At 39.2% G+C, this 12,713-nt stretch overlaps 1 protein-coding gene across 1 annotated transcript in view; it reads left to right on the top strand.

Annotated features, from left to right (window-relative positions):
* Nucleotides 1-12,136, top strand: part of LOC121955440 (toll-like receptor 5) — a 165,171-nt gene extending 153,035 nt beyond the window's left edge. The window contains exons 6-9 of the mRNA XM_088089334.1: nt 2,718-2,777; nt 3,947-6,230; nt 7,489-7,577; nt 11,056-12,136. Coding sequence (XP_087945460.1) covers nt 2,730-2,777; nt 3,947-6,230; nt 7,489-7,577; nt 11,056-11,286 — 2,652 coding nt within the window. The 5' untranslated portion in view covers nt 2,718-2,729 and the 3' untranslated portion in view covers nt 11,287-12,136. The remainder of the gene's footprint in view (nt 1-2,717; nt 2,778-3,946; nt 6,231-7,488; nt 7,578-11,055) is intronic.
* Nucleotides 12,137-12,713: the final 577 nt, after the last annotated feature.

The following is a 12,713-nucleotide window of genomic DNA, read 5'->3' as shown; positions in this document are numbered from 1 at the left end:
TGTTGAAAAATTGACCGAAAAGGCAAGGCTATAGTATAGAAAAATGTCAAAATATGACAACTCCGAAAAACAGCTGTAAACACCTCAAAACAGCATAAAATAGTTTGCAGAGACGCGCCATAACATAAATTGGTGCAAAAACAGCCAATAACACCATAATAATGCATGTTGAAAAAATGTATTGATTATATCTAATAAAGAGTTGTCTAAGAAGGGCAAAACTTCCTGAGCCACTGCTGAATCAGATAGACATCTAGAATAGTAACTCTTACTGAGAGGCTTGTAGTCAAGTAATAAAAAATTAAAAGTTATTAAATAATGGTCTGACAGAGCAGGAATCTCAGGAAAAACTGTTAAATTTTCAATATCGATGCCCTATGCAAGGACAAGATCAAGTGTGTGATATTAGCGGTGGGTGGGTTTATGTGCACACTGACTGAAGCCATTTGAATCCAAAAGCGTGGAGAAAGCAGAACTAAGGCTATCACTATTAACATCCATGTGAATGTTAAAATCCCCTACGATAATAATTTTTTCATATTTAAGCACTAAACATGATATAAGCTCAGAGAATTCAGATAGAAATTCAGAGTAAAGGCCAGAGGCGCAGTACGCTATAACAAATAGAATTGGCTGTAGAGTTTTCCAGGATGGGTGAGAAAGACTAAGAAAAAGGCTTTCAAATGAACTATAGTTTAGCTTGGCCTTCGTGTGGATTGCTAAGCTTGAATCAAAAATTGCAGCGACTCCCCCTCCTCGGCCAGTGTCCCGTGCAATGTGACTATTTATATGACCAGGAGGAGTGGATTCATTCAGGCTAACATACTCACCAAGATAAAGCCAGGTCTCAGTGAGGCATAATAAATCAATATGGTTATCCAATATTAAATCAGTGACTAAATGAGCCTTGGTTGATAAGGATCTAACGTTCAAGAGTCCGCATTAATTCTCCTGTTATGATGCTGTTTGACAGGAGATGAGTTAATTTTCGTGAGATTTTCTTGTTTCTTTTGTTTAATTTAGCTTTAAACAAATGAAGTGGTCGGGGGACAGACACCATTTTTATAACATTTACATTATGGGTGTGTGACTGTGCTAGAAGCTCAGAGAAGCGTGTAAGACTGTGACTCTGCACCCTGGTCCCAACTCTGGATTGTCATGGCTTTGGGCCTCTAATAAACTCGGCCAGATTCCTTGAGAGGAGAGCCTCAGGCATATGGAGCTCACCTGGTGAGCTAGAGGCTGCCCCAATGTACTATGACTTTTTAATGCCATTTTGGATGACATACTATACTATGCTTTTATGCAGTTTTGGACAACATGATATACTATGACGCTTTTATGCCATTTTGGATGGCAAATTATACAATGACATCTTTGTGCCAATTCAGAAGACATACTATACTATGATTTTTTTTATAGGATGTTGGATAACATAATATACTATGAGTTTTGTAGGCCATTTTACACAATATACTATACTTTGATGTTATTCATGCCTTTTTTAGATGACATAGTACACCATGACTCTCTATGTCCATTTTGGATGTCATACTAAACTATGATGGTGTCATGTCTAGGAAATTATGTTGTTGTTTTTTTGTCTTGTGTCTATGTTGTCTTGTGATATCCTGTTTTAATCCTAACTCTCCTCTCGTTTCAGGTCACTTACTTCCTCCCTTTGTGTGTTTTCCCGCAGTTGTGATTGTCGGCCCCGCCCTGATTGTCTCCGCCTGTTCCCCCTTACCTTGTGTATATATAGTCTGCGTCTTCCTTTGTCCTGTGCCAGTTCGTCTTGTCTCGTCTGCCAGAGAACCAGCACCTTGTTTATGCCCAAGTCAAGTTTTTGTTGTTCCTTGCTCAATTGCTTTGTTCAGGTTTTAAACCTATTTTCATTTGATACTTTGTGAACTCCACTTTTTTTCATACACCTCATTCGTGTGATTTTTTGTTGATACTTTGTTACCTCTTCTGAGAGATTTTCTGTTGTTACTTTTCCTCTTCGGAGTGATTTTGAGTTTTGCTTCTGCTTTTGTTAAAGACTATATTGCTGCCTTTAAAAATAAAGTGTTTTTGACTTTTGATACCGATGTCGTGCATTTGGGTTCAATTCCAGTTCAGTCTTGTCAGATTGTCTTTTGCCATTTTGGAGGATATACTTTATGGTGACTTTTTTTTTTATAGAGGCAGTAATGCAAGGTCAAAGATGCTACCTGCCCGTAAAACCCCACAGGGGAAGAATACTTTTTTTATACCATTTTATAGGACATACTACACTGTTAGAAAGCCCACATTGTTAATGTGTTTTTGAATTGTTTACTGAATTAAGTCTCATTCACTACTAGTTTGAGGGACATGCTTTTTACTTTTGAGTACCATATTATTCTATGAAATTTTGAGGATTTTTCTGGATGACACACTATGACATTTTTCTGTTTTGGGAGACTTACTATACTATGATGTTTCTATGATATTTGTTAGAACATAGTATACTAATAAGTTTCTATGTTGCTGTGAGCACCATAGTATACTTTGGAATTTTTATGAATTTTATTCAACATACAATTGTAGAACTTTTTTGAATGATTTTTTTTTTATGTCATACTATACTATGACTTATCTGACCTCAGTTATATTTGCACTGCTGAGCCAAGACAACAACACTGCATCCTTTAAGTTTTGCTAAATATTTACTTTCCCTTTGGACATCTCGACAGGGAGAAGCCAGTATGTGGACATCGGCTCTTCAGACTATTTTCATTGCTTTATATCTACAGGTAAGTGAATGGCACTGAGCGAAAAAAGATAACAGTTGTGTTTTGTTTTTCGCAAACTGAACAGTTAAAAGACCATAACCAGAAATTAATTAAAACATCCAAAGCTAATCTGACTCAATGCCCTGCCTTGCTATAAATGAAGAAAATGTTAATATTTAGGAAAATAGGCTCAGTCATGTTGTTGCCAAGAATAAGATGAGAAGATTGGTACTACTCTCACATCTGGTAAATTTGGAACTGTAGCCAGAGGACGTCCAGCTTAGCTCAGCATAAAGACGTCATCTGTACAAACCACAGCTAGCCTGGCTCCTTCAGTGGCGACATTCCTGCACTTCTAAAGCTCACTCATTAACATGCTTTGTATGGATTTAACAAACACTAACTTTATGCTGTTTCCCCCGTTTCAAGTCTTTATGTTAAGCTATGTCAATGTGGCTGGTTCCGGCTCCATGATTGCCCATCACATTGTCATACCAAATCGTCACATGTTGTCGTTTTGCAGGGGACTTCCATGTTTACATATTTCTTATTAGACTTCTGCATCTGCTCAGGATGCCGCTACCATGATGAAGCTACACAGGGTTATGTTTAGACAACACAAGCACTTGGCAATCAACACTGGAACACCACGTTAGCATTGATGGTTAGGATTAGGGGAAGCACGTACATGATAAGGTATAGAAAAAAACATCACGTTCTGATGGGAAGTGAACAACAGACTACCGCATGAAAGTCCAGGGTTTGTTGGATCCATTTCCAACCACTACCACCCACCCAATAGGCACCCTCATGCTCCTTATATTACTGGCAGTGTTTAAACCTGATGCCATCCTGCCGCATAGCATGCAGACACGGCAGGTGCCATCCAGCTGTCCACCAGCGTATAATAACAAAGCAACCAATTCTGTCCTTCATGCACTCCCCAAATGTGCCCTTTAGCGTTGTGAACTCATGCCAAAAGCACTGACAAAGTGGCAATATTTTACAAGTTTGGAACAAGAATGGGCTGATTTGCCATACAGGCATGAGAGTGGTGTTAATCCTCACATTTAACTCTCTACTCAAAAGCAAATTATATATTCCTAAAATGCTGAATGATTTCTTTAAGAATAAGAGTTCAGTCATTTTTTTTTTAGTTTACAAGAATAATTTAACCTTTCAACCTGCAGGTACCTGCATGCTACCCATTATGCACTTTGGCTGGTCTTGTGGCTAATTGCGCCTCACGGCACCTCCACTGGGTTCCTGCTCTGCCTCCCAACATCACCCACCTCTACCTGGAGTTTAACTACATCAGTGAGATCAACAGCAGCGCGCTCAGAGGCTATGACCAGCTGCAACAAATAGATCTTGGGAAGCAGAATGTGCAGCTCACCATAAGGAACAACTCGTTTTTCAGGCAGAGAAAACTGACAAAGTTGGTCCTCGGCTTCAATAAAGGCCTTCAGTTGGAGCCAAGGGCTTTTGCTGGACTGTTCAAGTTACAACATCTGTTTTTGGATAATTGCAATTTGGCAGACTCCATACTGGCAGATAGCTATCTGAACCCGCTTTTATCCTTAGAAACACTTGATCTCTTTGGTAATGAAATAGTGAGACTCCGACCAGGACAGTTTTTTTCAACACTTACGAAATTCACAAAACTTAACCTTAAATTGAATCGTATTGAAAGTTTATGTGAAGAAGATCTTGTTGGTTTCAGGGGGAAATACTTCACACACCTGAACTTGGAATCAAATCGCTTGAGGTATAGTAAAGATTTTGACTGGGAAAGATGTGGGAACCCTTTCAAGGGGATAGCCTTTGATGTCCTTGACTTATCCACCAATGGATTCAGCGAGACCACGTCCAGACAGTTTTTCAAAGCAATAGAAGGTACTTCAATTGCGCATCTTATATTCTCGGGACACCTGGGCAAAGGCTTTTCATATGACAACCTTCCTGATCCAGATGAAAGCACATTTGAAGGCCTCATCAACAGTTCAGTCTACACTTTTGATCTGTCTAAAAACCGTATATTTGCTTTGCAGAAAGCTTTTTTAAGTCCTCTAAAGGATGCCATAATTATTGATATTTCCTTAAACAAAATCAATCAGATAAACAGAAATGCCTTTGACGGTCTTGAAGGACATCTAAAATTGCTCAATCTGTCCTTCAACCTCCTAGGAGAAATCTATTCTCACACATTCACCAAGCTGACAGAGCTTCGGGTGTTAGATTTGTCTTACAACCACATTGGTGCCTTAGGAGACAAAGCATTCAGTGGTCTTCCAAAATTACGAGCTTTGTTTTTGACAGGAAATTCACTGCGAGACCTGAGTTCTCCTTCAACGTTACCAAATTTAGAATATCTTTACTTGGGTAACAATAGGTTGACATCTCTGTACAATATCGAGGAATTGGGTAACAACAGTGTTTATGTGGATGTTTCAGACAACAGACTTACAAACTTGGAGGATGTTTATGTCATTTTAAGTAATTTCCGTCACCTTCAAAAATTCTTTTATGGTGGCAACTACGTCCAATGGTGCACACCAAGGCCGAAAGTTACAGTGCCTTATAATAACAGTTTATATGTGCTGGATCTTCATGCATGTTCCTTGTATATCATTTGGGCTCAGGGGAAGTGCCTTGACATGTTTGATCATCTAGAGAATCTGCTGGGTCTAAATTTGAGCTTCAACTCACTTGCGAATCTCCCACAAGGAATTTTCAATGGTCTAAGCTCAATCAGAGAAATCGACCTCTCATCTAATGCCTTAACTTTTCTGCAGGCAGATGTGTTCCCGGTCAGCCTGAAATATCTTGACCTCTCAAATAACTTTGTAGCCCACCCGGACCCTGTAGTGTTGAGGTCCCTCAGCTTCCTTAGCCTGGCTGAAAATCGGTTTCACTGTGATTGTAATCTGGACAGCTTCCTGAAGTGGCTGAACGTGACCAATGTAACCGTCCTGGGTTCAAGTGAAGAGTACAGATGTGAGTTTCCAGCATCACTCTACAACCTTCCTCTGCAGGATTACTTCACAGTCAGTGAACCATGTGAGGAAGATGACGAAAAGTCAGTCCAAGATCTCAGGTGTGCTCTCTTCATCTTCTCTGCTTTCCTCATTATCACGGTTGTCCTCAGTGGGATTATGTACGCCCATTTCCGAGGGCACATATTCATCATCTATAAAAAGATCATTGGTAGGGTTGTTGAGGGCCCAAAACCAGCAACTTCTGTGGACCAAGTGCAGTATGATGCCTTCCTCTGCTTTAGCAACAATGACTACGGGTGGGTTGAGTCTGCTTTGCTTATGAAGCTGGATCACCAGTTTTCAGAGGAGAATAACTTCCGCTGCTGCTTCGAAGCCAGAGACTTCCTGCCAGGTGCAGATCACCTTTCCAACATCAGAGATGCCATCTGGGGCAGCAGGAAGACTGTGTGCATTGTCTCCAAAGAATTCCTTAAAGGTACAGTTTTTCTGACTGTGATGAACAGTTGAAAGCTTACACTGATCTGCTGAAGATATGGCTTTGATTTTTTTTCCTTTTCTTCAAGGAGTACTTAAACATTGTTAGAGACACTCTAATTCCCTTTTCTTTCTGAGAGTTAGATGAGAAGATCGATACTGTAGACTGTAAAGATGAGTTGTGGAATTCAGAGGAATGAGCCTTAAAATGTGGAAATGAGTTAGCATTTTAGCACCTCTGGTTTCCTTGTCTCAAAGTCTATGGGATTTTTGATTGGGTTTTTGGATAGAAGCCTGAAATAAGGTCTGTGGTTAACACAAGGTGAAGAGACTTTCAAGTTTTGCTCTACAATATAAAATACATCAGTAAATACACCATTGTAAATTCTGAAGCTTTTATGTGTCTTAAAAAAGAAGGTTGCTAAGATCATCAAGCTGAACTGCACTGAACACGGCTTTACACTTGCAGCGGTGGCGACATGACGGCAGTGTAGTTAATTTCAGCCAAGCATTTACTTTTCACTTCTGGCATTTAGGCATTGAAAATCCTAAAAGTGGTGATTATTTGTGGAGATTATCTTGCTGAACAAAATGTATAAGTATCAGAAATGTTTGTTTACCATAGTGCTTATTTTTTGCAAAGATCCAAAATCCAGTGAAAAATTCCTATAGGCATTTTGACGAAGGAACCAGGCAATGTTAGCCTCTGGGTTGGCATTCAGGAAAATGTCAACCCTGGGGAATTCTACTAGCCCACTTGGCCAGGGACAGTAACTTATGAGTCCAACAATCTATGTGACATTGCCAGGCAACCAGCAGACACTTTTCCTAGCCGAAAAATAATCGGACACACAACCTTTAGTAAAACCACAACTTTATTGAGCATTAATGCTGCTGGCTTCTTTTTTAACCTTTTTTTAACATAGCAAGGCTTGCTGGTGTCCACTGTTTCCAACATTAAGGCTAAGCTAACTGTCCACTGGCAGTAGCAATATTTAATTAACAGATATGGGAGTGATATTGCATGTCATCTAACTCTCAGCAAGAAAATGAATACATGAATTTTCCAAACTATCAAGCTATTCCTTTGAACAAGCCACTTAGTGCATTCCTGAGTTTACCAAAGCTAGCATGCTAACTAGCACCATGGTGATAGTCTCTCACATCTTTGCTTTCACTGTGTTGTGAATCATAAAATGACTTACCAAATTAAATAAATAAAAGGTTAAAGAAACCAACTGGGTTGCTCCTCTTTGTAGATGGTTGGTGCTTGGAGGCGTTCACTTTGGCCCAGGGCCGGATGCTGGAAGAGCTGAGAAACGTCCTGATTATGTTGGTGGTAGGGAAGGTGAGTATAAGGCTGCTGAGTTGCTTTCCTCCAACATGTTCTCACTCAGAACTTGTCATATGGTGCCACTCTGTCAGAAACGTCCTTGTCTACCTGTGACGTTTGAGGTATCCCTCTGTGTCAGCTGTTTACACTCTGGGGTGCTGTTACGGTGATGTCAACATATACACATAGTGTGGTGACATGTGGTGTCACGTATACAAGACCATACAGAACCTGTATGATACACAACTATGAATCTAAAGCATAAAACATGGTGTTGGCTGGACAGCAGGGAACTTTTAGAGGTCAACAACTCCAGATCCAGAACTTGTGGATTCACTGAAGGAGTTTGTTTTTGAGAGATCTGACCCTTGCAGAGAGGTCTGTACCAAGCTCCATGAAAACCTTCTGAACAGTTTCAAATGTGTACCTGAGATCCTTTGGGTACTTGAGGTTTAAAGCATAGATCAGTCCAAAGAGGTAAGCAAAAGCAGTTGGCAGGTCAGGGAGATCTTGAAGAACAATCTCTTCTTCCACAACAACAGCAACACTCACGACACTTTGAGGCGCTCTGCTGTCATCATCCTCCAGCACAGTGAGGATACCCACAGTGAGGCCCTTCGTCTGCTCCACTTCTGGGTCAGTGTCCTGGTGTTAACAGACAGGAAAAGACCAACACATGGATTGCAAGGCATTAGTCATCAAAATACTGTGAATCAGAATAAGCTCCAACTCTAAATTATCTCCACATTATTAAATTGAACAAATTGTTTATTGAATAGGATTTGCCCAGACAAGCTAATGTTACTGGCTTAACTGCTGCAGCCCTGCTAGCATCAGTTAGCAGCTAACTGCTAATGACTGAAAAGCCTTGTGTTTAAATGTTGAAAATGTGAAGGTCACTTTCTCCATTATGACACAACTCAAAATAAAATTCCTGTATGATTTAACGTTAAAATAAATTAAATTAAAGGTTGTTTAAAACTTACCTGTGCAGACTTCAGCCCAAGGCAGCAGCACTCCAGCTCCTTGCAGCAGCACACAGCCACGAGACTTGAAGTGAAAAATGCCAACTCGGAAAGTTGGCTTTCCCGCATTTCACAACAAAGAAAAAAGAGTTGGCAGAACTGTTGTCTCTTGTATTGAACCACAACGTAAAGATTTAAGTATTAGCAACTCACCAAATTATTTTGGAGCATACAACTGTCTTGCTTTGTTGTGCTAACTTAGATTATTGTCTTAAATATCAATAATTTCTATTTTTAAGTTTTACCAACATAAATTACTGTTTTAGGCCAAAAAACACAAGTTGGCTTTTTTGCAGTGCGTATATTGCGTGGTTACTAGCAACATTATTAGCTGATGCTGTCCCCCAGCATTTCAGGCGCATGTGACCAGTTTCGTCCAGCTCCGTTGTCAAGTGACACTGCCTGTGCATGTTGTCTGTGGACGGGTCCACTGCCATCCAGTTCTTCGCCAGCGAATGATAACAATGCCACTGGTTTCAAACTGCCATGTCCGACTCACCCGGACCCCTGCCAGTGTACGTTAACATGCCATTGGTTCTGTCTGACCATATTCTCATCTGACGGCGTCCATGCTCGTTGCACGTTGATGCAGAAGGTGGCTTTTGGTGTCACATTTGTACACCAAAAGCATTGACAGCGCAGCGCTATTTGACAAGTTCAAAATGAGAAAAGGCTGAAACTACAGAAAACTAGTAGTTAGCAAAAAGTTGCTGATACTCAATAAGGAAATACAGAGAAATATTGGCATTTATTTGGAGAGTTCTTATCTGGCCGTGTGATGGATTTTTTTTTTTTTTATCAATAGTTTTTATTTGTTAAACAAGAATACACAGTAACATGCAAGTTACAAATGTTGAATTTGAAAAAAGAAAAAGGAGAAAAGGAGAGAAAGAAAAACAAACAAAAAACAAACAAACAAACAAAACAAAAGCCTGTGGGTATAGTGTTAATAATATTTTTTAAAAAGGAAGCACATTTCCAGTTTCTTTCTTAGACGTACAATGTTAACACAAGATTTGGGCCATTGTCCTTATAGTTTCTCTGCCATCTCTTTACAAAAAAATTTTTCCTCATACTTAGCACAAAAGTCAATCGTTCCATAGTCCCTATTTCCTGTATGATATCAAGCCACTGATTCTTCTTAGGAGGTTCAGGTTTATACCAACTTATTGTTATGGCTTTCCTAGCTGCGGTACAAAGTATCTTAACTAAGTATCAGCCTTTCTTTGATGTTACTGGGGAAATATGACCCAAGTACAAGACAGTACATGATAATGGAATCTTATACCCAAACACATCTATAAAGATTGAATGTACATCTTCCCAGAATTGTTTCACTTTTCACAAGTCCAAAAAATGGGTGTGTAGTGTGCACCTAAGCAGCCACAAAGTCTCCAACAGGGCTTGTGTGTAAGAGATGCTTTACTTTGGATTTTAGGTGTTTCATACCAAGCGCACCAAGTTCTTCCATTTAAATACACTCCATTGGTGTGAACTCTCCTATATATATTCACTTTCCTTTTAGTTTGGCTCTGGTCAAACCCCAAACTTGATTTTGTTTTAAATGGGACAACTGGCAAAAATAGTTACCAGATTTTTCATCCTATTGGTTCGTTTTTGGTGCCAGCTGAGTGACTCTTTTAGAGATCAAGTAATAGCAAAGATCAAGGGATAGCAGGCAATTGAGTACATACTTTTCGCAGGTAGATGACAGGCTACGTACAGATTAAAATTAAATTTAAAACACTGCCTTATACCCACCAAATAAGATCTGGTTCTTGAACTGGTTCTGTTCAGGATTTTTGGAACCTTGGTACTACTCAGCAAATTAGCCCACGTTTCCACCAGCTTTGAACAGAACAAATGACCAATCACTAAGCCCCGCCCTTGAATACCACAAGCCAATCACATTTCGTGCAGCTATACAATGCACTGGGACATCCTACTTGTAGACTTCCATAGAAAAGCAAAATAAATTTTGATTTTCCTGCGGCTTTATTTAAACCCATGTTATAACCTAGAAAATGGTCAAAGGTATGGGGTATGGGGTAAATGCAACATTGATGCAAGGTATCCTGAGAGGCCAGAGAATGGTGTGTATTCTATCCCATTCCCTAAACCTCACATAAACAGAGCAAAGCGTGTCCTTCGGATTGAACTGTGGTAGGCCACACAGTCAGCTGAGTTTTTAAAGAACTGTTACCCTAACTTTAAGAAGAACATTCTGGGAACTAAAAGAAAACTTGCAGCCGAAAATATTATTTTGGTTTCAGGTGAGAACCAATTTTTCAGACTGAGCCAGTATATTTTTAGATGAAATGTTCTGAACAGTTCAAAATTAGGTTTAGGAACTGGAACAGAACAGGTTTTATGTTGCTGGAAAAAGGTTGTTAGTGGGCAGGAAAAAAAAAGTTGTTAAGAAAATTGCCTCTGACCTACATCTCCATCCTAATGCAATCCAACTCAAGATGGCTCACTTCCAGCTGATGAAGAACAGCACAGTCAGAGCGTTCGTCCAGAGGAGAGAGTACCTGGTTTGGCCGGAGGACCCTCAGGACCTGGACTGGTTTTATGAGCGGCTCATCTCAAAGATACTCAAAGACTCGAAGCAGACCAAATCTGAGCCTGCACAGCCGGACAGCCAACCTCAGAGGGAGGACAGCATCCAAATTGAGCACATCAGAACAACCGCCATGTGAACTCTGTGTCAAAGTTAACCTGCTGATACCAACATCCATCCCACATGTCACCAGTGAGTCAGCACTCAGTCCTCTTAGAGGATGAGGAAGATGTTCTTCTCTAATATGACCTTTCTGAAAATGGCCATGGGTATAACCAACCCTCAGAGGAAGTGAAGGCAAAGACTTCACAATAAAGTCCTATAGAATCAGACTATGAACCTGCCCAGTCTTCAGCTCTGCTTTTCACTGTTCATATATTTAGGGAATCTGTGGCACAGTATTAAATCAAAATGTTTTTTTTTTCTTTTGTCATTGTCAGCAATTACTGCACTCCATGGCATAATGACATGTACAGATTAAAGGAATTAATATGTTATTTGTCTATATATTTTTATTAACATTAACAGCACTGACTGAGTGAAATGTGTCTCTTTAATCAAGTGTACTCACAAGTATTGGATAGTCAGCTTTAAATGTTGCGAGTATAGCTCTACTCGGGTAGGAGCGTACTTTTAAATGTGGATGTATTGGGTGGGATGAAGGCTATGTGGATTCATTTTGTTTTAGGTGTAAATAGGCGGTGCCGGGGTGAAGCAGGTTGAGAGATTTGGGGTGACAAGTTGCTCTGTGTTGCAGCTCAGTCGTTACATGGTTTTGTTTATGTATGAAATATGTAAATATGCGTTGTATTTAGAGTAGTCTGAGTTGATACTGATGTTCGATTTGTTGTATTGTGGTTGTTGTTGGGGTTATTGTGGCGGAACGGTGTGGAGGGAAAACTTGTGTCACTGTTTCCGCGATTGTTTGTATGCATTTGATTACTTTGTGAATCAATTGTGATAAATAAAACTGTGCTTGGATTCGTGAACCTGTAAAGTCCGTTTTGGTAGGGGGGAGGGGCTTACTTCACTTTGTTACATATATATATATGTAGACATTTATATATATATAGGTAATAGATAGATAGATAGATAGATAGATAGATATAGATTATAGATACATACATATATACAGTAGATTTTTGGACAATAAAGTATATAATGTCATTTTTTCATGTTTTGTATGATTTTTGGAGCACATACTATAAGTTTGTCTTTTTTTGGTGACACATGGACAACATACTATACCATGAAGGTTTATTTTATAATTTTTTGACAATATTCTATGCTATGATGTTTTTTAAGATTTTTATATGACATGCTTTATTAGTACGCTTTTTATGATTTTGTGACAACATACTATAATATGTTGTTTTTTATTATTTTCGGATGACATAATATGTCTTTTTTATAATATTATACAATGATGTTTTTCATTAATTTTTGGATGACATACTATAGGATGACGTTTTTAATGATTTTTCAACAACATACTATACTTTATAATTTTTGTAGGACATATTATACTATGAAATCTGTATTGAGTTTTAAAGGACATACTAAACT

Source organism: Plectropomus leopardus, chromosome 16, assembly GCF_026936395.1.
Source record: "Plectropomus leopardus strain MGB_pleo_1.0 chromosome 16, ASM2693639v1, whole genome shotgun sequence".
Lineage (NCBI taxonomy): Eukaryota > Metazoa > Chordata > Actinopteri > Perciformes > Serranidae > Plectropomus > Plectropomus leopardus.
The sequence above is the reverse complement of the archived record's forward strand: the minus strand, read 5'-3'. Positions and strand labels throughout refer to the sequence as shown.